The 24,000-nt window shown below is 45.8% G+C and overlaps 1 protein-coding gene across 1 annotated transcript in view; it reads left to right on the forward strand.

Annotated features, from left to right (window-relative positions):
- Positions 1–746: 746 nt before the first annotated feature.
- LOC309400632 (meiotic recombination protein REC8 homolog) overlaps positions 747–24,000 on the forward strand; it is a gene marked incomplete at its 5' end in the record, with an annotated part of 40,152 nt that continues 16,898 nt past the window's right edge. The window contains 8 exons of the mRNA XM_081969192.1: positions 747–832; positions 3,649–3,791; positions 4,886–4,961; positions 7,446–7,560; positions 8,907–8,988; positions 15,893–15,969; positions 17,624–17,759; positions 22,380–22,443. Of these exons, the coding sequence (XP_081825318.1) occupies positions 747–832; positions 3,649–3,791; positions 4,886–4,961; positions 7,446–7,560; positions 8,907–8,988; positions 15,893–15,969; positions 17,624–17,759; positions 22,380–22,443 (779 nt within the window). The remainder of the gene's footprint in view (positions 833–3,648; positions 3,792–4,885; positions 4,962–7,445; positions 7,561–8,906; positions 8,989–15,892; positions 15,970–17,623; positions 17,760–22,379; positions 22,444–24,000) is intronic.

Consider the following 24,000-nt stretch of genomic DNA (forward strand, 5'->3'; position numbering starts at 1 on the left):
CTATCCTCATTTAGTTCTTACAATTAATATAGTAAGATTTATTTTTAATGGTATGATCAATTGAGCTTCAGGTTCCCTTCCTTGTGCAATAGTTAGTTGCCTTCTTGCGCTGTTTTAATTAATAAGGTCACTAACGGAGGCAGAAACATTTCTCAGTAAAATTCTGCTAATTGTTCATAGCCCTTTTAATTTAATAAGCATTGTTTTTTAAAAAATCTCCCTAACTCCACTTGACATTGACATAGAAATGTCGATGTAAAGTCTAATTCACAATGAAATAATTTTATGGGGAAGGAAAAAAAAAAAACCTCCTGCCTTCAATTTGATGCGGTCTCAAATCAAACTTTTGAGATCCCTTGATTTTTGAGTTCAAGAAAAACTTCAACCTATCCGCCACGTAGTCGATTTGAATCACTACGCAAATAAAATAATACAATATAGAGAATATAGCTTTCTTTTCTGGAAAAAAAAAGGGCCGTTCTTTAGAGGAAAGCAGAAAGGTCCATCCATTTATTATTATTATTTTTTACAATTTCAGAAAGTTTCTCTCCCTCTTCCTCTTAAAATAAAAAATAAAAATACACCGATTCCATCATGTTTTACTACCCCAACGTGCTGCAACGTCATACCGGATGCTTTGCTACAATTTGGTAATTTGGCTTTGTTGGAAATTGGGCTCTTGGGTGCAGTAGAACAAGGTGGCACGTGGGTTCAGGGGTCTTAATCGCCCACCCCATCGATTGACCATGTCATATGTCCGCAGGTTGGCAGCTACCGGAGCCTCGAAACTCCTAAAACGGGAATATCTGAAAGTCAACGTTCCCCAAACGTGGTGAGTAAGGGTTGAATTCCCTAAAAAAGAGGAATTGAGATCTGCTAGGTGGATAAAGTATTATTATTCTAGGTTGTCCTCGACTTTACGACCAAAATCAAACCCACATTTTTTGTTTGCCAAGCAGAAAAAATTGCTAAGTGAATTTTGCCCCACTTTACGACTTTTCTTGCCACGGTTGTTAAGCGGATCACTGCGGGGGTTAAGTGAGGAACACAGTTGCTAAGTGAATCCGGCTCCCTCATTCTCTCCCCCAGGTCACAAAAGAGAATCGCATGATCCCTGGACATTGCAACCATCATAAAGATGAACCCATTGTTGGTCACATGATGCTGCAGTGGTCATTAAGTGTGAAAAACGGCCGTAAGGCATTGTTTAAAAAAATTATATTAGTAACTTTGAATTGTCACTAAATGAACTGTTGAACGATCTATCATTATTAATATTTATTTGAAGAGGGCGGCTTCGGTATATAAGCAGTCCTCGACTTAGGACCACAATGGAGACCCTACTTTTCTTTCGCTAAGCTAAGCAGTTGTTAAATGAGTTGCGTCCCATTTTGCTATCTTTTTCTTGGCAAAGTTGTTAAGTGAGTCACTGCTGTTGTTAAGTGAATCATGCAGTTTTAAGAGTAGCTGGCTTCGCTCATTGACTTTGCTTGTTGGACACCAGCTGGGAAGGTTATGAATGGTGATTCATATATGTGGGCATATGCATAATTTTGTATTTATTTACTATTTTGTCATGTTTATGCAGTATATATGTATAAGAGCTGGCACAGCTAAAACCTCATTTAAATCTATGCTGATTAGTGTACATTTAAAGTGACAATAAAGTTATTCTATCTATCTATCTATCTATCATCTATCTATCTATCTATCTATCTATCTATCTATCTATCTATCTATCTATCTATCTTTCTTTCTTTCTATCTATCTTTCTTTCTTTCTTTCTATCTATCTTTCTATCTTTCTATCTATCTATCTATCTATCTATCTATCTATCTATCTATCTATCTATCTATCTCTCTATCTATCATCTATCTCTAACTATCTATCTATCTATCTATCTATATCTATCTATCTATCTATCTATCTATCTATCTATCTATCTATCTATCTATCTATCTATCTATCTATCATATCTATCTATCTATCTATCTATCTATCTATCTATCTATCTATCTCTATCTATCTATCTATCTATCTATCTATCTATCTATCTATCCATCCATCCATCCATCCATCCATCTATCCATCCATCCATCCATCACATGTCCCTGAGACACCACAAATATCATAAGTACATGCCTCCAAGGTCCCTTCCAACTCTGCTGTTGTATTATTATTGTATTATTGTATAAAAGGCTGATCCAGCCCTCGAAGAAATCCAGTTTGACACCCCTGGTCTAAATTGTGATGCTACTACGGTCGTAAGTGTGGAAAAAAAAAACCCTGTCCTAAGTCACTCTTTTTTCAACGCCATTGTAACTTCAGACGATCACTAAAAGGACCGTTGTACAATGGAGGCCATGTGGCTGGGTAATGCTGCAACGGTTGTACGTGCGAGGACTTGTCAAAAAGTCTCTTTTTAGTGCTAGCGTTCATTTCCGAATGTTGGCTAAGTGGATGGTTGTAGTAAGTTAGGTAAAGGTTCCCCTCGCACCTATGTGCTAGTCGTTCCCGACTCTAGGGGGCGGTGCTCATCTCCGTTTCAAAGCCGAAGAGCCAGCGCTGTCCGAAGACGTCTCCGTGGTCATATGGCCGGCATGACTCAACGCCGAAGGCGCACGGAACGCTGTTCCCTTCCCACTAAAGCTGGTTCCTATTTTTCTACTTGCATTTTTATGTGCTTTCGAACTGCTAGTTTGGCAGAAGCTGGGACAAGTAACGGGAGCTTCACTCCATTAAGCGGTGCTAGGGATTCGAACCGCCGAACTGCCGACCTTTTTGATAGACAAGCTCAGCGTCTTAGCCACTGAGCCATCGCGCCCCTTTAGACACGCCAGTTACCAAGGGCCTACATTTTGAAGTATGAAAACCAGCCCTAAGTCACTTTTTCAGGGCCATTGTAACTTAGAACAGTCATTAAGTGAAAAGTTGTAAGTTGAGGACTACCTGTGTTGTGGGATCCAATCTGGGTCGGTCACTGGGACCAGAGGTTTGGTTTTCTGAGCTTTCGGACTCGTGTTGGATCCCATCCTCTGGCAACTTCTTCCTCACAAGAATGTGTGCTTTGGGCTATTCAATGCATAGTATTTATGTTGCCTGGTTGCGTGTGGTTTTGTTAGTTGTTGATTGGGCTGTTGGTGGGTGGTTGTTAAGTCGTTGTGCTGCCAATTCCTAGACTCCTAAGTACTTGGTAAACTGGTGCTAAATCGGTGCTCCTATTGATGGACAAGGGCCCCCTTTTCCCAGGCTTCAATCATTTCCCTGGCTGTTTTTGTATCTGCTTAGCCAACAATCTGAATAGCGGCAAAACAGAATGTAGGTCCTTGTTCGTCGCAAAGTGAAGCTACCACTGAGCTCGGATCTGACCTCTCGCTTGTGTTCTTGCAATTTGGTGTTTCGCTTCCTCCCTGTCTGTCCTACATAGCCATGGGGGCAATCCGTGCAAGGGATCCAGTAGATTACCCTGGAAGTATCCCCCATCTCCAAGCGGTCGTTGCGACGCATGATACGCCCCCTGCCTCTGGGCATGGTGCGATGCCCACTTGCAGATCTTGGAAGCTGCCTTCTACTGCTTCCGAAATGTTTTTTGATGTATGTAAATGTATTTTTTAAAAAAAAACTATCTGTATTTTCTTTTCTTCACAGTGAGGAGATCTTGGCTTACATCCTCGTTCGCGTCCCACCACCAGTTCCTGGATCACCCCGCCCAAGATTCTCTCTCTACCTCTCTGCTCAGCTGCAATACGGCGTGATCTTGGTTTACAGTCGCCAATGTCAATATCTCGTCGGTAGGTTTCCAGCTGTCCCTTTTGTTCCTTCCCAGAATGGATCTCTCCTTCTTTCAGAAATCCAGGGGGGAATATGTTGTGGCATGTCAGCCGCCGGCCCCTCCAGCAGCCAAATCAGAGGAGGAGTTAGGGTTAGCATCAAGGGTTAGCATCAAGGCAACCGGAGAGCTCCGAGGGAGAAGAGGGAATGGAGCTGGCAGAGAGAGAGAGAGAGAGAGAGAGAGAGAGAGAGAGAGGAGAGAGATGGGGTGGGGGAGACTGGGCCATCTGTCAGCCCTCTGATGGAGGGTCAACAGCTCCCAGGTCTGGAGGTGGCTGATGAGGAAGAGGAAGAACAGTTGGGTCCAGTGTCTAATGCACAATGTGCAGAAGGCAGAGGAGAGGAGGGCAGTGGAAATCTATGGGCCGGTCCTCGGGACAGAAAAGGCACCGCTGCTAGTGAAGCAGAAAAGGCAAAGATAGGAGAAAAATGAGAATAAGCATTACTGATAGAAGAGAATATTTGTAGCTCCGGGTTGAATTGTCAGGTTCTTCGGTGCTCTATGAGGTTGGTTGCCTTCTTGTAGACATTTCTTGACCCAGCTAGGTGACATCAGCAGTGTTAGCGGGAGTGGGAATGGTGGAGGAGGAAAGGAAAGGAATGGGGGAGGAGGAGGAGATGAAGTAGAAGAAAGAAAAGGAGGCGGAGAAAGATGAAAGAGAAGAAGGAGGAAGAGATTAAAGCGAATTGCTGCGGCGGATCAGTTAGTAACCCGGTTGTTAAGTGAATCTATCTTCCCTGTGGACTTTGCTCGTCCGAAGGTCGCAAAAGGGGATCGCGTGACCCTGGCAACACCGTCATAAGTAGGAGCCCGTTGCCACGCGTCTGAGTTTTGATCCCGCAAGCAAAGGTCGTTAAGTGTGAACAGCGGCCACATTCTTTTAAGTGCTGTTGTAACTTTGAACTTTCCCTCAAACGAGCCGTTGTACGTCGAGGACTAACTGCACTACGGATGATGTATTATTATTATTTTTGTTGCAAACGCTTAGATTAAGGAAGTGAGAAATATTATTTCCGTATCTGGAATTATTCTGAATTCTTTTTCTCTTTTCAGAGGAAATCCAACATACCTTGGAGCTCCTGAGCCGAGCCCACCAACAGATAAGGATCGATCTGACCGATCTTGAACAGTGAGCCATTGTGATCTTCCCAGATTTAAAAAGCCTGGGTGTTTTGTGGGGTTGTGTGTGTTTTTTTTATGATTCCTTTTTCAATTATTATTATTTTTTTGGTAAAGTTTTTATTTTTAGACAGACAAAGACAAATTAAACATTAAACCCTCTTCAATTACATACAGCATGTCATTTGGCTACAAAGCTTTTGTGGATCCTTTCCATAGTCCCCGCTTTCAATCGTATATAAAATCACATCTAGTATATAGGCATAGATTATTATCATGATACATCATTTGTTTAGCTATAACTATCATTCCTTCACTTTGTTCTAGGTGTTGGATTCATTTATATTGTAATTTAATAATAATAATAATTTATTAAATTTCTAGACCGCCCCCTCTCCCCGGAGGGACTCGGGGCGGTGTACAGGAATAAATTTAAAAAGATACAAACAATCATATACATAGCTAAAAATCAAATTAAACAACCCCTGTACGAATTTATAAAAATTAAAAACATTAAAAACAGACCCTAAAACCAATCCTAAAAATTTAGAAATTAAATTGAGGTGGGAAAGATGGAATTAGGCCAAGCCGGCTAGCTGGAATAGGTGGGTTTTAAGTTTCTGACGGAAGGAGCGGAGATCCGTAGTCATTCTAATGTCGGGGGGAAGGTCATTCCAGAGGGTCGGGCCCATCACAGAGAAGGCTCTTCCCCTAGGCGTCGCCCGCTGGCACAGCCTAGTGGACGGCACCTGGAGGAGTCCCTCTCTGTGTGAGCGAATCGGCCGAAGGGATGTATGGGGCGGGATACGATCCCGCAAATAACTAGGTCCTGTGCCATGGAGCGCCTTAAAAATGATGGTCAACACCTTGAAACGCACCCGAAAAGCCACAGGCAGCCAGTGTAGCCCACGCAGGAGAGGTGTTACGTGGGAGTAGCCAGAGACTCCCGAGATGCCCGCACGGCCGCATTCTGAACCAGCTGCAGCCTTCGGGTGCATCTCAAGGGGAGCCCCATGTAGAGAGCGTAACTTTTCATTGCATCATCCTGAATCTATTCAATAATAATGTAGCTTTGCAATACATTCCGTATCAGTCTATTGTTCTTATATTATTTATTTCTTAGATTTTTAGACCGCCCCCTCTCCCAGAAAGGGACTCGGGGCGGTGTACAGTCAATACAAATAAAATCAGTCATAATAATAAAATACATTTAAGATACATTTGGAGGGGGAGATAGGCTGTACTAAGAAATAAATATATTCTAATCCTAAAAACATCCCAATTAAAACCCCAAACCCAATTAAAATAAAATAAATCCCCGGGAGGTAAAACTAAGAAAGTGCCAGGCCAGCTGATTGAAATAGGTGAGTCTTTAACTTTTGCCGGAAGGAACGGAGGTCGGTGGTAGTTCGAATGTCTGGGGGGAGGTCATTCCAGAGGGTTGGGCCCATCACAGAGAAGGATCTACTCCTAGGTGTCGCCCGCTGGCATTGCCTAGCAGACGGCACCAGGAGGAGCCCCTCCCTGTGTGAGCGGATAGGTCGCAGGGACGTGTGTGGTAGGATGCGATCCTGCAGATAACTAGGTCCTATGCCATGGAGCGCTTTAAAGATGGTGATCAATACCTTGAAACGCACCCGAAAAGCCACAGGTAGCCAGTGCAGCTCGCGCAGGAGAGGTGTTACGTGGGAGTAACGTGTACTTCCCATAATAACCCACGCGGCTGCGTTCTGAACTAGCTGCAGTCTCCGGATGCGTCCCAAGGGAAGCCCCATGTAGAGGGCATTGCAGTAGTCCAGGCGAGACGTCACCAGCGCATGAGTGACCGTGCGCAGGGCACTCCGGTCCAGTAGGGGGCGCAATTGGCGCACCAGGCGGACCTGGTGGAACGCCCCCCTTGCCACGGCTGCCACATGGTGCTCCATTGACAGCCGGGCATCGAGGAGGACGCCCAAATTGCGCGCCCGCTCCACGGGGGACAGTTGTTCGCCCCCTATGGCCAGCGATGGAGTCAGCTGGCTGAACCGAGGTGCCGGTACCCACAGCCACTCGGTCTTGGAGGGGTTGAGTTTGAGTCTGTTGTCCCCCATCCAGACCCCGACGGCTTCCAAACACCGGGACATCACTTCGACAGCCTCGTTGGGGTGGTTTGGGGTTGAAATGTACAGCTGAGTATCATCAGCGTACAGGTGGTACTCAACCCCAAAACCACGGATGATTCTCCAGCATCATTTCATTTCCATGTTGTCGTTTTTTAATCTAACCGCTGATAAAATAAATCCCACGCCTTATTAAAATTGCTCATCTTCTTGTTCTCTCTCTTCGAATGCCAATTTACTCATTTCAGCATATTCCATTATTTTCTGCATAACTTCCTCCCGCGTTGGTATTTTCTCATTCCTCCAATTTTTTTTAGAAAAATACAATTCTAGCTGCTGTTAACTCATTGACAGGACTCCTTTTTTTCAATTCTTCCTGTTCTTCCCAATTCCAGACCGGGTCTCCTGCTTCCGGATCAACTGGCTCTTATGGAAATGCTGGAGGAAGCACCCGATCCCTTTTTTGGCATGATGGAACCTCTGCTGCCCAGCCCTTTTTCGATCCCATATGTAAGATCCCTTTGGGGAGAGGGGGGGTGGGGAGACACGCTGGTGTTATTCTCCCCACCGCAATGGTGGAGCACCCTGATTTGCGACCGAGTGTTGTAAGAGCGAGGAACCGGCGCTGTGGTTACTTCGAACAGTTGCTTAAAGTTTAAACCAATGGTTGTAAGTCGATTCGACTTACCAGGGTTCATTTAGTGACCGTTCAACGTTACAACAGCACTGAAAAAAATGTTCATCTTTCGCATAGATATTTTATTTTCGCGTGTAACTTGCAACGGCAGGGTTTCCTCGTGGCGCCCTATACATTCTAACCACATCTTGCTCTGGCTAACTCAGCCAAGGTCATCCAGCTGGTCCTACCCTGGAATGCCAAAATTCCCACTTGGGACACTTGTCATGCAATTCCTGGCAAATATCAGATTGATCATCAGAATAGGATAGGAAAGGAAGAGAAAGGATAGCATAGGATAGAACAGAAATAGGAATAGAAATAGGAACAGAATGGAATGGAATCGAATATAGAAATAGAAATAGAATAGAAAATAGAATAGAATAGAAATAGAATAGAATAAAAAATAATAGAATAGAATAGAATAGAAAAGAGAATATAGAAATAGAAATAGAACAGAATAGGAATAGAATAAAAAATAATAGAGTAGAATTCAATAGAATAGAATAGAATAGAATAGAATAGAATAGAATATAGAATATAGAATATAAAAATAGAAATAGAAATAGAATAGAAAATAGAATAGAATAGGAATAGAATAGAATAAAAAAAATAGAATAGAATATAGAATATAGAATGTAGAATGTAGAATGTAGAATGTAGAATATAGAATATAGAATATAGAATATAGAATATAGAATATAGAATATAGAATAGAAAATAGGAATAGGAATAGAATAAAATAGGAATAGAATAGAATAAAAAATAATAGAGTAGAATAGAATAGAATATAGAATATAGAAAGAATAGAAAATAGAATAGAATAGGAATAGAATAGAATAAAAAATAATAGAGTAGAATAGAATAGAATAGAATAGAATAGAATATAGAAAGAAATAGAATAGAAAATAGAATAGAATAGAATAGGAATAGAATAGAATAAAAAATAGAATAGAATAGAATAGAATTAGAATTTAGAATAGAATAGGTATAGGTATAGGAATAGGAATAGAGTAGAATAGAATAGAATTCAGAAATAGAATAGAATAGAATATAGAAAATAGAATAGAATGGAACGGAATGGAATAGAATAGAATAACACAGTTGGAAGGGAGCTTGGAGGTCTTCTAGTCCAACCTCCTTCTTAGGCAGGAAACCCTATATCGTCTTCTTTTTCAAGGTCCGAGATCTCTTGGAGGCCCCAACTCCTGAAAGAAGCCCTCTGGAACTGTCTCCTCCCTCCCTCCGGCCTCGAAGGACAGGTGAGGCAGAAACTCAGGACTGCAGTTGTGTGTGTGTGTGTGTGTGTGTTGGTAGACAGTCTCTTACCCTCAGGGGAAACATCTGCCTCCCCCTAACCATGAGGCGGGTTTAAGTTTCGGCATAACTGTAAACCCACCAATGCAAATCCTGACTGCCACTTTTAGTTGTGGGAGGATGTGGCGTCTCTCACCCCGTTTCCGCAGAGGTTTTCGCGCCCTCGGCTCCTGCTTCAAATCGAAACCGGCCCGACGTTGGTGAGCCCGAGTGTGAAAACACCCTCGCACACCACCTGTTTTGACTGCCGCTTTCAAAGCATTGTAGGAAGATGAGAGATTCTCGGTCCTCCCTGTCCTCCTGGTTGCGACAAAGATGTTTTTTTTTTAAAACAAAAGACAACAACAACACAACTGGACATCCTTTGTGTTTTTTTTTCCCCCTTGAAGACGTTTCGCTTCTCATCCAAGAAGCTCCTTCAGTGCTGACCGAACGGTGGAGGAGGGAAGGATTTATATTCCGTGCAGTGATCTGGTCGTTAGCGCTCTGTTTTGTTGGGACCCACCCGCCTGCCCGAGTTCCTTACCTGTTTTTAAGACAACTGGGCCGTTTGCGCCTGTGCGAACTCCGCCGAGCAGCTGGAGCACTGCAGGGCAGTGGGTGTGCCCGAGGTGGACGCCGGCCCTGTCGCAGGGTACCCGTACCGGTTGCAACGGGATCCGGGACCCACCGCTGGTCATATAATATATATGGGTATATGCATGAATTTGTATGTATGTACGTATTTATGTATTTACCTACTTATTCACTTATTTTCTCATCTTTATGTGAGATATAGTGGAAGGGGTGACCCTTTGAGAGCTGTGTGCAATGAAATTTCATTTTAAGATATGCTGATGAGCGTGTTGTGACTCAGCTCCGCAAACACAACACAACCCTCTGTAGTTGAAGCAATGATTCCTTTAATTAGGAGCGCCGGCAAAACGTTTCTCTCTCACTGCAGGCTAGCAAATCCATCCCCACAGCTAGGGAGGGGCTTCGCTAGCAGCAGTGGCTCTTCCATCCCGAGGACCGGCCCATAGATTTCCACTGCTCTCCTCTCCTCTGCCTTCTTGTATTGTATTGTATTGTATTGTATTCTGCGTGTCGGGCACTGGACCCAGCTGTTCCTCCTCTTCCTCATCTGCCAACTCCAGACCTGGGGGCTGTTGACTCTCCATCTGAGGGCTGATGGACGGGCCAGGCTCCCCCCGCCCTCTCTCTGCCAGCTCCATTCCCTCTTTCCTCCCCTCGGAGCTATCCAGTTGCCCTGATGCTGACCCTGAGTCCCACGCCCTCTTCCTCCTCCTCTGATTCGGCTGCTGGAGGGGCCAGGGGCCGACGGGCCACAACAGTCGACATTCAGAGTGACAATAAAGTTATTCACTAACTGTGTGAGGAACTTTCTTGGAACTGCGGAAAGGGCCCTGTTGTAAAACAGGAGGTAGATCAGTGGTTCTCAACCTGTGGGTCGGGACCCCCTTTCACAGGGGTCGCCTAAGACCATCGGAAAAAACATATTTTTCGATGGTCTTAGGAACCGAGACACCAATTTTATGGCAGGGGGTCACCACAACATGAGGAACTGTATTAAAAGGGTCGCGGCATTGGGAAGGTGGAGGACCACTGAGGTAGATGGTGTGTGTGTCACACACCCTCCGTTGAGAGAGGAGTTTGAAAGAGGGATCAAAGAGGCCATTTAGACAGAAAGGTCCTCCCTCAACAGAGGGGGAGGGATATGACACCACCTACCACATTTTTCAGAGTATAAGACGCACCAGGCTTTTGAAGAGATAATTTAAAAAAAAAGTTTTCGCATTCTGCAGCCCTCATTTTTTTTTGTGAAAAACAGCATTTTTCGGAGTATAAGACGCACCAGGCTTTTGAAGAGATAATTTTTAAAAAAAGTTTTCGCATTCTGCAGCCCTCATTTTTTTTTGTGAAAAACAGCATTTTTCGGAGTATAAGACGCACCAGGCTTTTGAAGAGATAATTTTTAAAAAAGTTTTTGCATTCTGCAGCCCTCATTTTTTTTGTGAAAAACAGCATTTTTCGGAGTATAAGACGCACCAGGCTTTTGAAGAGATAATTTTAAAAAAAGTTTTTGCATTCTGCAGCCCTCATTTTTTTTGTGAAAAACAGCATTTTTCAGAGTATAAGACGCACCAGGCTTTTGAAGAGATAATTTAAAAAAAAAGTTTTCGCATTCTGCAGCCCTCATTTTTTTTTGTGAAAAACAGCATTTTTCGGAGTATAAGACGCACCAAATCAAATCAAATCAAATTTTATTTGATTAGCCGCAACCCTCTCCCGAAGGACTCGGTGCGGCGTACAATCAAAAGGATAAAATACACATAGGACACACATACATACGAAAAAAAACAAGGACAATTACATTTGTGCATGGAGGAGAGTAGACCTGCAAGTGAAAGACAATAAACACAGCTAAAAACACAGTTAAAACACAGTTTAAAATCTCCTAAATAAAATTGCTGAATTAAAAACCCCTCAGGAGCGTAACGAAGTTATGGTTGGGCCAGGCCAGATATTTGAAAAAGGTGGGTCTTGAGCTTAACACGGAAGGAGCGGAGGTCTGTAGTGGTCCTAATATCCGGGGGGAGGTCATTCCACAGGGCTGGGCCCGCCACAGAGAAGGCTCTGCTCCTAGGCGCCGCCCCATGGCATTGTCTAGTGGACGGCACCTGGAGAAGTCCTTCTCTGTGCGAGCGAATAGGTCGTAGGGATGTATGGGGCAGAATACGGTCCCGCAGGTAACTAGGTCCTGAGCCATGGAGCGCTTTAAAGATCGTAATCAAAACCTTGAAACGCACTCGATACACCACAGGAAGCCAGTGCAGCTCGCGCAGGTGTGGTGTCACATGGGAGTACCTGGTGCTCCCATAATCACCCGCGCGGCCGCATTCTGGACCAACTGTAGTCTCCGAGTGCATTTCAAGGGAAGCCCCATGTAGAGAGCACCAGGCTTTTGAAGAGATAATTTTTTTTTCAAGAGATAATTTTTTTTTCAAGGGAAGCCCCATGTAGAGAGCACCAGGCTTTTGAAGAGATAATTTTAAAAAAAGTTTTTGCATTCTGCAGGCCTCATTTTTTGTGTGTGAAAAACAGGGCATGCATAGCCTATAGGAGGCTTGTAGAGTGCTCCTGGGATCGGGGGGGGGGGGGGCAAAAACAAGCAAAAAAATGGCCTGTTTTTCACTCATTTATTCCCTCCCCAGCCCCCAGGAGCACTCCGGAAGCCTCCTAAAGGCTACGCACGTCCATTTTTGTGAAAGTGGCAGGGTTTTCAGGAGGCCAAAAATGCTGTATTCAGTGTATAAGACACACCCAGATTTTCACCCTCCTTTTTTTTGGGGGGGAAAGGTGCGTCTTATACTCCGAAAAATACGGTATCTCCTGTTCACGACACAGTCCTTTCAGCAGTTTCCAAAAAGATCCTCACCCGTTTTCACTCCCCAGGTGATCCCGAGGGCACAGATAAACCTCCAGGCGGCCTCAAGGGCTCTCTCTCTCTCAAAAAAAAATTGGAAATGACCGGCTGCCTGCAAAAAGTATAAATCCTTCCCTTCTCCCCCGTTCAACCAGAACTGAAGCAGCTTCTTGGATGAGAAGTGAAACGCCTTCGAGGAAAAACACAGAAAAGTCTAGTTGCCTTTTGAAAAAGCAACCGATGTGTGTGTGTGTGTGTGTGTGTGTGTGATAGGAAGACATGAGCTTTGCAGGAATTAAGGTGGAGGGGCTTTTGTTGTGACCCAACCCTCCTTATTTGGGGACTTATTTTGGCTGCCCTGCTTTCTTTTCTCTTTTTTTTTTTTGCATTTTTTTTTTCTCCGCAGCTTCGGGGTGTGATGTTTCCAACTTGCCAACAGCCAGCCCCGAAGTTTAGCAATGATTCATCCCGTTTGCATAAAGCCTCCCCTTCCTTCCGTTGGATTATCGCTTGCTTGAATGCCTCTGCAGCTGTGGGACAGTTGTTAGATCGAAATAACCCCATGCAATTCCCTTCCTCGCCCGGTAATCGTTTTGTAAGGTTTGAGAATACGTTGAGACCCACAGAAGTTTAACAATACATCACAATGAGCCAAAAATGTGACTTAAATGGAGGCTTGAGTAACAATCAGAGTTTAATCTTTGATCAAAGTTTAAAGAATGATGGTCAGTTGTTCCCAACATACCCCAAGGATATGCAGGGAAGAACTACTCTTCAGAGAAGGTGTAGCGCCTTTTTAGAATAGAATAGAATAGAATAGAATAGAATAGAATAGAATAGAATACAATACAATACAATACAATACAATACAATACAACACAACACAACACAACACAACACAACACAATACAATACAATACAATAGCAGAGTTGGAAGGGACCTTGGAGGTCTTCTAGTCCAACACCCTGCCTAGGCAGGAAACCCTATACCACTTCAGACAAATGGCTATCCAACATCTTCTTAAAGACTTCCAGTGTTGGGGCATTCACAACTTCTGGAGGCAACTTCTGTTCCACTGATTAATTGTTCTCACTGTCAGGAAGTTTCTCCTCAGTTCTAAGTTGCTTCTCTCCTGGATTAGTTTCCACCCATTGCTTCTTGTTCTACCCTCAGGTGCCTTGGAGAATAGTTTGACTCCCTCTTCTTTGTGGCAACCCCTGAGATATTGGAAGACTGCTGTCATGTCTCCCCTGGTCCTTCTTTTCATTCAACTAGACATACCCAGTTCCTGCAACAGTTCTTCCTATGTTTTAGTCCCCAGTTCTCTAATCCTCTTTGTTGCTCTTCTCTGCACTCTTTCTCCACATCATTTCTACATCGTGGCGACCAAAACTGAATGCTGTATTCCAAGTGTGGCCTTATCAAGGCCTTATAAAGTGGTATTAACACTTCATGTGGTCCTGATTCTCTCCCTCTGTTTATGCAGCCTAGAACTGTGTTGGCTTTTTTGGCAGCTGCTGCACAAGGCTGGCTCCTATTTAAATGGTTGTCCACTAGGACTCCAAGATCCCTTTCACAGTTACTACTGTTGAGCAAGGTACCACCTATACTGTCCCTGTGCATTTTGTTTTTCTTGCCTAAATGTAGAACCTTACTTTTTACACCATTATACAGTTAGAAACATCATCAAACAACATCCTGGCTTCTTCCATTTGTTTACCCTCTATCCTCTGGGCAGGATAGAGTATCTTAATTATCCCCTCCAGCGATCTCCTTATCTCTCTCAATTGATCACTTAGCTTCTCAGGAAGATCACAAGCTGTCACTTTTACAGCTCCTTTCCGGGATAGTTCTATGCCCATAAATTGCAGGAGATCGATACGAGTTCAAATGGCATGGAGGAGACACATTCTGAAATTTGCCAGATATTTTACAGACCCTAATAACAGTTCTTTCCTTAGTTGCATGAAATACAAACCATAAGGGTCTAATGTGGCATATTTGTGTTGCGACTACAAAGGGCATCGTATTTCATCTCTATTGCAGGAAACGAATGTTTGTAAATGCAAGTATAGAAAAGGTTACCGTCTAGTATGGTATTATTTAGTATATCCTTATTATGATTCCCTTCAATCTGCAAAAATTAAAAACCAAAAAAAAAAAAGCCCAGCATCTTTTGACTCATTAAAGGCGAACCATGCACGTCCCTGTGCCATGAATGAAAAGCAACAAATTCCCTGGCTTTGCAAGGCCGATTCTTTATTTTGCTGTAGCGATTGTCCTCGACGTAGGACCACAGCTCAGCCCAAAATGTCTGTTGCTAAGGCAGACATCGGGGAAGTAAGCTTTGCCCTGTTTTACGACCTTTCTAGCCAGCATCGTTAAGTGAACGGCTGCATTTTTAAAAAGTTAACCTGGCTTCCCCGTTGACTGTGCTCGTCAGACAGTCACAAACGCTGACCTCGGGACATTGCAATCATCCTACATGTGAATCGGTTGCCAGGTGTCTGAATTTTGATCACATGGCCATCGGTCGTAAGCAGGGGTGGGTTCCTGCCAGTTCTAACCTCTTCTACAGAAGAGGTTCCACAAATCTACAGTGCCGTTTAGAACCGGTTCCAGCTCCCTCCCCACACCCGTCTGCACATGATCAAGATGAAGAGCGAGAGGAGGAATTCTGGGAGTTGAAGTCCACAAGTCTTAAAGCTGTCAACTTTGAACACCCCTGGGTTTTTTTTTCCTAAAGGGTTAGGGGTGCAAGGGTCTTGTAACTTGACAGCTTTAAGATTTGTGTGCTTCAATGCCAGAGTTTCTGAGCCAACATTTTGTTTGCTAAGCAAGAACGTTGTTAAGTGAGTTTCACTGAGCCAACATGACTGGAGAAGGAATTCTGGGAGTTAAAATCCACAAGTCTTAAAGCTGTCAACTTTGAACACCCCTGGGTTTTGTTTTTTTTCTAAAGGTTAGGGGTGCAAAAGTCTTGTAACTTGACAGCTTTAAGACTTGCACACTTCAATGCCAGAGTTCCTGAGCCAACATTTTGTTTGCTAAGCAGGAGCGTTGTTAAGTGAGTTTCACCGCATTTTACAAGTTGGCCACGCCCACCCAGCCACATGGCTGGCAAGCCACTCCCACCCAGTCACATGGCTGGCAAGCCACTCCCACAAAGCAGGCCACACCTACGGAAGAGGTTCTAAAATATTTTGAAACCCACCAGTGGTCGTAAGTGTGAAAAACAGCCGTAAGTCCCCTTTTTCAGTGCCATCGCAACTTTTCAATGGTCATGAACTGTTGTAAGTCAAGGACTACCGAATGGCATTTCTGCTTTAGTTCGCTTTCGCGGCTCTGAGCCCGAAGGGAGAGCGCAAATTTTTTTTTGCAAAAACCAACCACTAACTTTCAATTCTTTTTCATGCCAAAGGAAAACCGAGGCTCACGGTCTCCCCGGAAGAGATCAGGCTCAAAGAATCCGAGCCCATCACCCTGCTGAAAATTGAAGTAAGCCCCTCCTGCTGGGAAGCGGGGAAGAGGGGTAGAACGAGGATGATGTGATTTGTGATGTCATAGGTCCAACTACCACGTTTCCCCTAATATAAGACCGAGTCTTATTTTCTTTTGGGTGCCAAAATAAGCACCGGGGCTGATTTTCGCGGGGTGTCTTATTCCCTCCACACACCCCTGTAGTAGGGGACCTACTTCTGCTTGCTTGTGGCAGGGCAGGAGGCCACTACAGTGGGCCAGGGCTGCTGCTGCAAGGCAGGGGTCAATTTGGGTTAATGTCAAGGTTCCAAATAATATCCAGAACCAAATCAGAGTCCGAGGCAAAGTATCGCTCAAAGTCCCCATTTATTAAGAGAGCCGTTTGGGAAAACTCGAACCTGAACGCTTCCTCACCCCGTTGAAAGTTCGAGATCTTGCCCCCACACCCACAAGTCCATCCCAGGGTCCCATCTTCCACTGCCACGCTGGCAGCTTCCACCCATCCAGTTCCGGTCAGACGCAGGGGTGCCAAAGACAAAGGATGACCTTGGCTTTTTAGAAAGAACGTTGTTATGGCTGCCTATCATCTAAACTCCTTACAATGCCCCTCCCACTTCCCACAATAATAGGAGCCAAAAGAAAAGATGGCTGCAGGCCTGACCTGAGGAGGGTTAAGCTGCCTCACGGGCCCCACACCAGCTTATCTCAGGGCTCCCCCAGCCAGGCCACCCACGCCCTGACACCTGTCTCGCCTCGTGGCCACGGGACCAACACACCGCTCAGCCTCCTGCGTCATTGTGGCCACGAGTAAGCAGAAGAAGTCAACCGGCGGCCACTTGGGTTCTTGGTGCAGGTGTCTGCGTGGACGGCCCGCCTGCGGGGGCCCTGAGGTATGCTCAATCCCCCCTGCCTCATCTCGTGGCTGCGGCACCAAAACAACCAGACGGAATTGGTGGCCGACTGGCTGCGTAGGCTCTTGAGCAGGGCTTATTTTGGGGGGAGGGCTTATATTAGGCACACATCTTAAAAACATGCCAGGTCTTATTTTCAGGATAGATCTTATTTTGGGGGGAAACAGGGCAGTGAACCCAAAATAAGGAATCACTCTCGGGAACTTTGAATTCCCCAAAATAAAACTATATTGGATTCACCATTTTGGTACTGAAGAATCAAAACCAACTCTGGTTTTTCCCCATGCAAATGCTCGCCCAGTTAAGCAATAGCTTCCCTTTCTCCAGAGGTGGTATGGTTCACCGGTTCACACCTGTTCAGGCAAAACAGTAGTGACGGCGGCGTGAGGCTCCGCCCACCCGCCCTGACGTCATCAAGGACCTTCTGCACATGCGCAGAAGATTTGGCGCATGCCCAAATGTGCTTGCTCCCGCTACCAAACCGGTAGTGAAGAAAATAGAATACCATCTCTGCCTTTCTCCCCAACCCTGGGTGATCACCTTCTCCCATGATGACACATCCTTTTGTTATGGGAACTGTCCATCTCTTTCTCGAGCACCTGCAGTGGTGACCTTGATGGTTTTCTGGGCTTTCATGACCTGTGCATTTGAATAGCGTTACGGTTTGAAAGAAGCAAAGCAGTTCAATCTTGAGAGGGAGAGAAAGACAGAGAGACCCACTTAACTAAGAGGTTCACGGCAGATTCTTCTACCTGCTTTAGGACGAGCACGATCTCCCTGAAATCACAGCCGGAGAGATCGACTTGTTGGTGGAGCAGGAAGGATTCCTGGTGCCTGGGGCAGAGAGGGAACCGTTGTCTCCTCAAGCCGTTGTCAGAAAAAGGCACGCAGAGGAAGGTGAGAAATGGAAGGACTTAGAAGGGTGAGACTTTTCGGCTCTTTCTTGGTCCTGAATCTCAGGAACATTTGAGGAACATTTGAGAAGTAGATAGAGATAGATAGGTAGATGATAGATAGATGATAGATGATAGATAGATAGATAGATAGATAGATAGATAGATAGATAGATAGATAGATAGATAGATAGATAGATAGATAGATAGATAGATGATTGAGAGATATAGATAGATAGATAGATAGATAGATAGATAGATAGATAGATAGATAGATAGATAGATAGATAGAAAGATAGATAGATAGATGATTGAGAGATAGAGATAGATAGATAGATAGATAGATAGATAGATAGATAGATAGATAGATAGATAGATAGATGATTAAGAGATAGATAGATGATTGAGAGATAGAGATAGATAGATAGATAGATAGATAGATAGATAGATAGATAGATAGATAGATGATAGATAGATAGATAGATGATTGAGAGATAGAGATAGATAGATAGATAGATAGATAGATAGATAGATAGATAGATAGATGATAGATAGATAGATAGATAGATAGATAGATAGATAGATAGATAGATAGATAGATAGATAGATGATTGAGAGATAGAGATAGATAGATATTTATTTATTTTATTTATTATTCATGCTTCTAGACCGCCCCCTCTCCCAAAGGGGACTCGGGGCGGTGTACAGTCCATGCAAAATATATCAAAATACAATAAAAATTGAATATGTACAGTTGGAATGGAGGAGGTTAAAAATGGAATTAAAAGAACTGTACAAAGCAATATATATAAATATAGGATTTTGAACCCCTAAAACACACACAATAAGTTAAAAACAATACCCCTAAAATAACCAGTTAATACATTTGCCAGGAGGGACAGTTGTAATTATGCCAGGCCTGCTAATCGGAACAGGTGAGTCTTCAATTTTTGCCGGAAGGAGCGGAGGTCAGTAGTGGTTCTAATGTCGGGGGGGAGGTCATTCCAGAGGGTTGGGCCCATCACAGAGAAGGCCCTACTCCTTGGTGTCGCCCGTTGGCATTGCCTAGTGGACGGCACCAGGAGAAGTCCCTCTCTGTGTGAGCGAATTGGCCGCAGGGATGTATGTGGGAGGATGCGATCCCGCAAGTAACTAGGTCCCGTGCCATGGAGCGCTTTAAAGATGGTAATCAGCACCTTGAAACGCACCCGAAAAACCACAGGTAGCCAGTGCAGCTCGCGCAGGAGAGGTGTTACGTGGGAGTACCTCGTACTCCCCATCACAGCCCGCGCGGCTGCGTTCTGAACTAACTGCAGTCTCCGGGCGCGTCCCAAGGGCAGCCCCATGTAGAGAGCGTTGCAGTAATCCAGGCGGGACGTCACCAACGCGTGAGTGACCGTGCGTAGGGCATCCCGGTCCAGTAGGGGGCGTAATTGGCGCACCAGGCGAACCTGGTGGAACGCCCCCCTCGCCACGGCTGCCACATGGTCATCCATTGACAGCCGGGCATCAAGGAGGACGCCCAAATTGCGCGCCCGTTCCACAGGGGGCAATTGTTCTCCCCCTATGGCCAGCGATGGAGTCAGCTGGCTGAACCGAGGTGCCGGTAGCCACAGCCACTCAGTCTTGGAGGGGTTGAGTTTAAGTCTGTTGTCCCCCATCCAGACCCCGACGGCTTCCAAACACCGGGACATCACTTCGACAGCCTCGTTGGGGTGGTTTGGGGTTGAAATATACAGCTGGGTATCATCAGCGTAGAAGTGACACTCAACCCCAAAACCACGGATGATCTCACCCAGCGGGTTCACATATGTGTTGAACAGGAGAGGCGAGAGGACCGACCCCTGTGGCACTCCACAAGTGAGTGGCCTCGGGGTCGACCTCTGTCCCCCTGTCAACACACATTGCTTCCGGTCGGAGAGGTAGGAGCCGAACCACCGCAGAACGGTACCTCCGACTCCTATCCCCTCCAACCGGCGCAATAGGATACCATGGTCGATGGTATCAAAAGCCGCCGAGAGGTCTAATAGGACCAGGATAGAGGAACAACCTCTATCTCTGGCCCTCCAGAGATCATCGACCAACGCGACCAAGGCTGTCTCTGTGCTGTGCCCGGGTCGGAAGCCGGACTGGCGTGAGTCTAGATACTCGGATTCGTCAAGGTGTTGTGGAAACTGCTGCGCCACCACATTCTCGACAACCTTCGCTAAAAACGGAAGGTTGGAGACTGGACGATAGTTAGCTAGCTCCATTGGGTCGAGTGCAGGCCTCTTAAGTAAGGGTCTCACCACCGCCTCCTTCAAGGCGGCTGGTAAGGATCCCTCACCCAATGAGGCATTCACCAGGCCCAGAAGCCAGCCTCGGGTCACCTCCCAAGATGCCAGTACCAACCAGGAGGGACACGGGTCCATTAAACATGTGGTGGGTCATAGCCGTCCACGCAACCTATCCAAATCCTCGGGGGCAACAGAATCAAACTCCTCCCAGGATGGTCTCACAAGACTCGCTGTTGGCGGCCCGTCTGGTCCACTGAGGGGGGCCCATCCGCTCCGGATCTGAGCGACTTTATCCTGCAGATATTCCCCAAACTCCTCTGCTCTGCCCTGCAAGGGTGCCCCCTGCGTCCTCTGTGACAAGAGGGAGCGGGTCACCCTAAACAGGGCGGCAGGGCGGTTATCTGCGGACGCAATAAGAGCAGCGCAATATCTACGTTTGGCCGCCCTTAATGCCACAAGGTAGGTCCGTAAATAGGCTCTTACCTGTGTTCGATCAGATTCGGAGCGTGAGGACCTCCACCTGCTCTCTAGACGTCTCCTATGGCGCTTCATCACCCTCAGCTCCTCGGTATACCAAGGAGCCCGGGTGGGTCGCTGCCGCAGGAGAGGTCGCAAAGGCGCAACCCGGTCCAAGGCCCCAGCCGCCGCCCTATTCCAGGTGGCCGCTAGGTCCTCCGACCGAGCGCGGGTCAGGGCTACAGGTAATGGCCCAAGCTCCGTCTGGAACCTATCCGGCTCCATCAGGCGCTTGGGGCGGTACCAGCTTGGACCATCTGGTCCCGCCACCTCGCGGTGGGGGGTAGCGCCAGGGAAGTCCAGCCGGAGACATGAGTGATCCGACCATGACAGGGGTGTAATAACGAAGTCCCCTATACCCAGATCACTCGTCCACTGCTCAGATACAAAAACAAGGTCCAATGTGTGGCCACCTTCGTGTGTGGGGCCCTGAATTAACTGGGTCAGGCCCATGGCTGTCATGGAAGCCATGAACTCCCGAGCCACCTCAGACGCTGCTCCCGTCGACGGCAGGTTGAAATCCCCCATAACCACAAGCCTGGGGATCTCAACTGCCGTCTCCGAGATCAGCTCGAGGAGCTCGGGCAGGGCCGCTGATGTATAGCGAGGAGCCAAGTATACAATCAGCAAACCCAACTGCCTCCCTGGGCCCCATTTCACACCAAGGGACTCACACCCGGATATCTGAGGAACAGTGAACTCCCTCGGCTCTAGACCTTCCCGTATAACTACCGCCACCCCACCACCCTTACCCAGGGCCCGAGGCTGATGGAATGCGCGGAAACCTGGTGGGCACATTTCCACGAGGGGTAAACCACCCTCGTGGCCCAACCAGGTCTCCGTTATCCCTGCAAGGTCCAGCTCCCCCTCAGAGATCAGCTCATTAATGAGGGGGGCCTTGTTGGTTACGGACCTTGCATTGCAAAGCATCAGCCGTAGGCCCGGGCTCTGTAGTTCCTGGCCACCTAGATTGCGGGGGTTGGTACAAACGACCGGGCGTAGATAGATAGATAGATAGATAGATAGATAGATAGATAGATAGATAGATAGATAGATAGATAGATAGATAGATAGATGATAGATAGATAGATAGATAGATAGATAGATAGATAGATAGAAGTAGATAGATAGATTGATTGATTTGATTGATTGATGATTGAGAGATATAGATAGATAGATAGATAGATAGATAGATAGATAGATAGATAGATAGATGATTAAGAGATAGATAGATAGATAGATAGATAGATGATTAAGAGATAGATAGATAGATAGATAGATAGATAGATAGATAGATAGATGATATCTAGCTAGAGATAGAGAGAGGAGGGGATTAAGATTAGAGAGAGAGAGAGAGATGAGAGAGAGAGAGAGAGAGAGAGAGAGAAGAAATTCTTACTCTTTCTTCTCATTGGTAGATTTGCTCACCTTTCCCAAAGGTTTTTCTAGAAGCTATGAATTGTATGGAATAGGATAGGATAGACACTAGAATAGAATAAGTAGAGTAGAATAGAATAGAATAGAATAGAATAGAACAGAACAGAGCAGAGCAGAGCAGAACAGAACAGAATAGAATAGAATAGAATAGAATAGAGTTTGGAATGGAATGGAATGGAGAAACCTGGCCTTTTAAATTTTTTTACAAAAGCCTTTTCTGCAAAGTGGTTACACAACAGGCCTCTCTACTCCGTGTTCATTTCCAACATTTCTCCTAGCTTCCCAATTCCCTCCCTCTCTCAGGCTGTAGCTTCCTCCGATCACATTCCTCACTTTGATTCATGAGGGTGCTTGTACATTTTCCCTTTCGCTCTTTTTTCCTTCTTCTTCTCCAGAATCTGTGGAGGAAGCCCGAGCCCGAGAGCCGTGGATGTCCTTGGGGCTGTCGCCTCCCACAGGGTAAAGCACAATTTAAGGGATTTAAACAATCTCTGCGGAACGATATATACAGGGGGCCCTCGACTTAAAACCACAATCCTTTTAGTGACCGTTCGAAGTGACAGCGGCACCGAAAAAAGTGACATACGACCGTTTCTCACTCTTTGCAGCCTCCTCGTGGGACACGCGATCAAAATTGGCAACTGGTTCCTATTTACGACCGTTGCTGTGTCCCCGGGGCCCCTTTTGCAAAGTCCCCGGGGAAGCCAGATCCACTTAACAACCAGGTTACTACTGACTTAAGAACTGCCGCGATTCGCTTCACCAAACACGGCCAGAAAAGTCGTAAAACGGGACCAAACGGACTTAGCCAATGTTCTCACTTAGCCATAGAAACGTTGGGCTGAATTGTGATGTAAGTTGAGGACTCCCTACCGTGTTTCCCCGAAAATAAGACAGGGTCTTATTTGCGAATGGCGCTCTGCCTGGCCGGGGTGGTGGAGATAGTGGTTGACCAAGGGCTTATTTTCTGGGGAGGGCTTATATTTTTGCCCACCCCAAAAATCTAGCATGGCCTTATTTTCAAGGACATGTCATATTTTCGGGGAAACTTCACTTAACAACCTCATAACCCCTCGTGGGGTGGAATCTGGGCAACCGAATGGAGCCAAGTGTTTAATGGCCAGATGCCTTTCCTGTTGCCTGTTGGGAGGTTTTCAAATCTTCCTTTGCTAGGTTGGAATTTCCCGCCGGGAAGGGTGAAAAATAATTTGAGCGGAACAGCTGCGTGGAAGCCAGGCATTTTATTTTTCAGGAAGGAGGTGCAAGCAGCGAGGACACCCTTCCTGGGCTAGCTACCAAACTGGGATTGACTCGATATTTTTAAACTCTTTTTACCTTTGAAGTCTGATATTTTTGTTTTTTGTTTTTGTAGCTTTGTGCTAATGATTCTGGCTTTTGCGTGATTGCTGTGTTAATGGTTTCATCCCTGCTTTGCTCTTTGATTGGCAAGGAGATGTTTGCTAGTTTGTGTTTGCAATTTTAACATTATTCGCCTCAAGAAGCTTCATCCAAGAAGCTTCGTCAGCTCTGTCCGGATGGCGGAGGACGGAAGGATTTATACTCCTTGCAGAGAAGCTGGTCATTTACATTCTTTTTAGCGAGTCGTTGAGGCCCCCTGGTCTATGTAGTCCAATGCAGTGAGACATGTGAAGATCTGGAGATTGGGGAAACAAAACAGCCGCTTCACACCCGTACGGCCCAACACGGAAGAAACCCATCGGGACTAGATTCGGCAGTCTGCATTTAAAAGACAAAGCCCCTTCTTTTGAAGGCAGCAAAGTCCACATTTTGGACAAGAGAGGACCGCTGCTTTGAAACAGGGGTCAAAGAGGCCACCGATGTCAAAACTGAACACCCCTCTTTCAACAGAGGGGGGAGGAATACGACATCAACTATCTCCAGTTTACAACACAGTCCTTTCAACAGTTCCAAGAAGGCTCCACACCTATTTGCACCTCTCTCAGGGGACCCCCGAGGACACAGACAAAGCTCCAAGCGGCCTCAACGGCTCTCTAA

The sequence above is a fragment of the Natrix helvetica genome (assembly GCF_964273705.1).
Source record: "Natrix helvetica genome assembly, chromosome: W".
Classification (NCBI taxonomy): Eukaryota; Metazoa; Chordata; class Lepidosauria; order Squamata; family Natricidae; genus Natrix; species Natrix helvetica.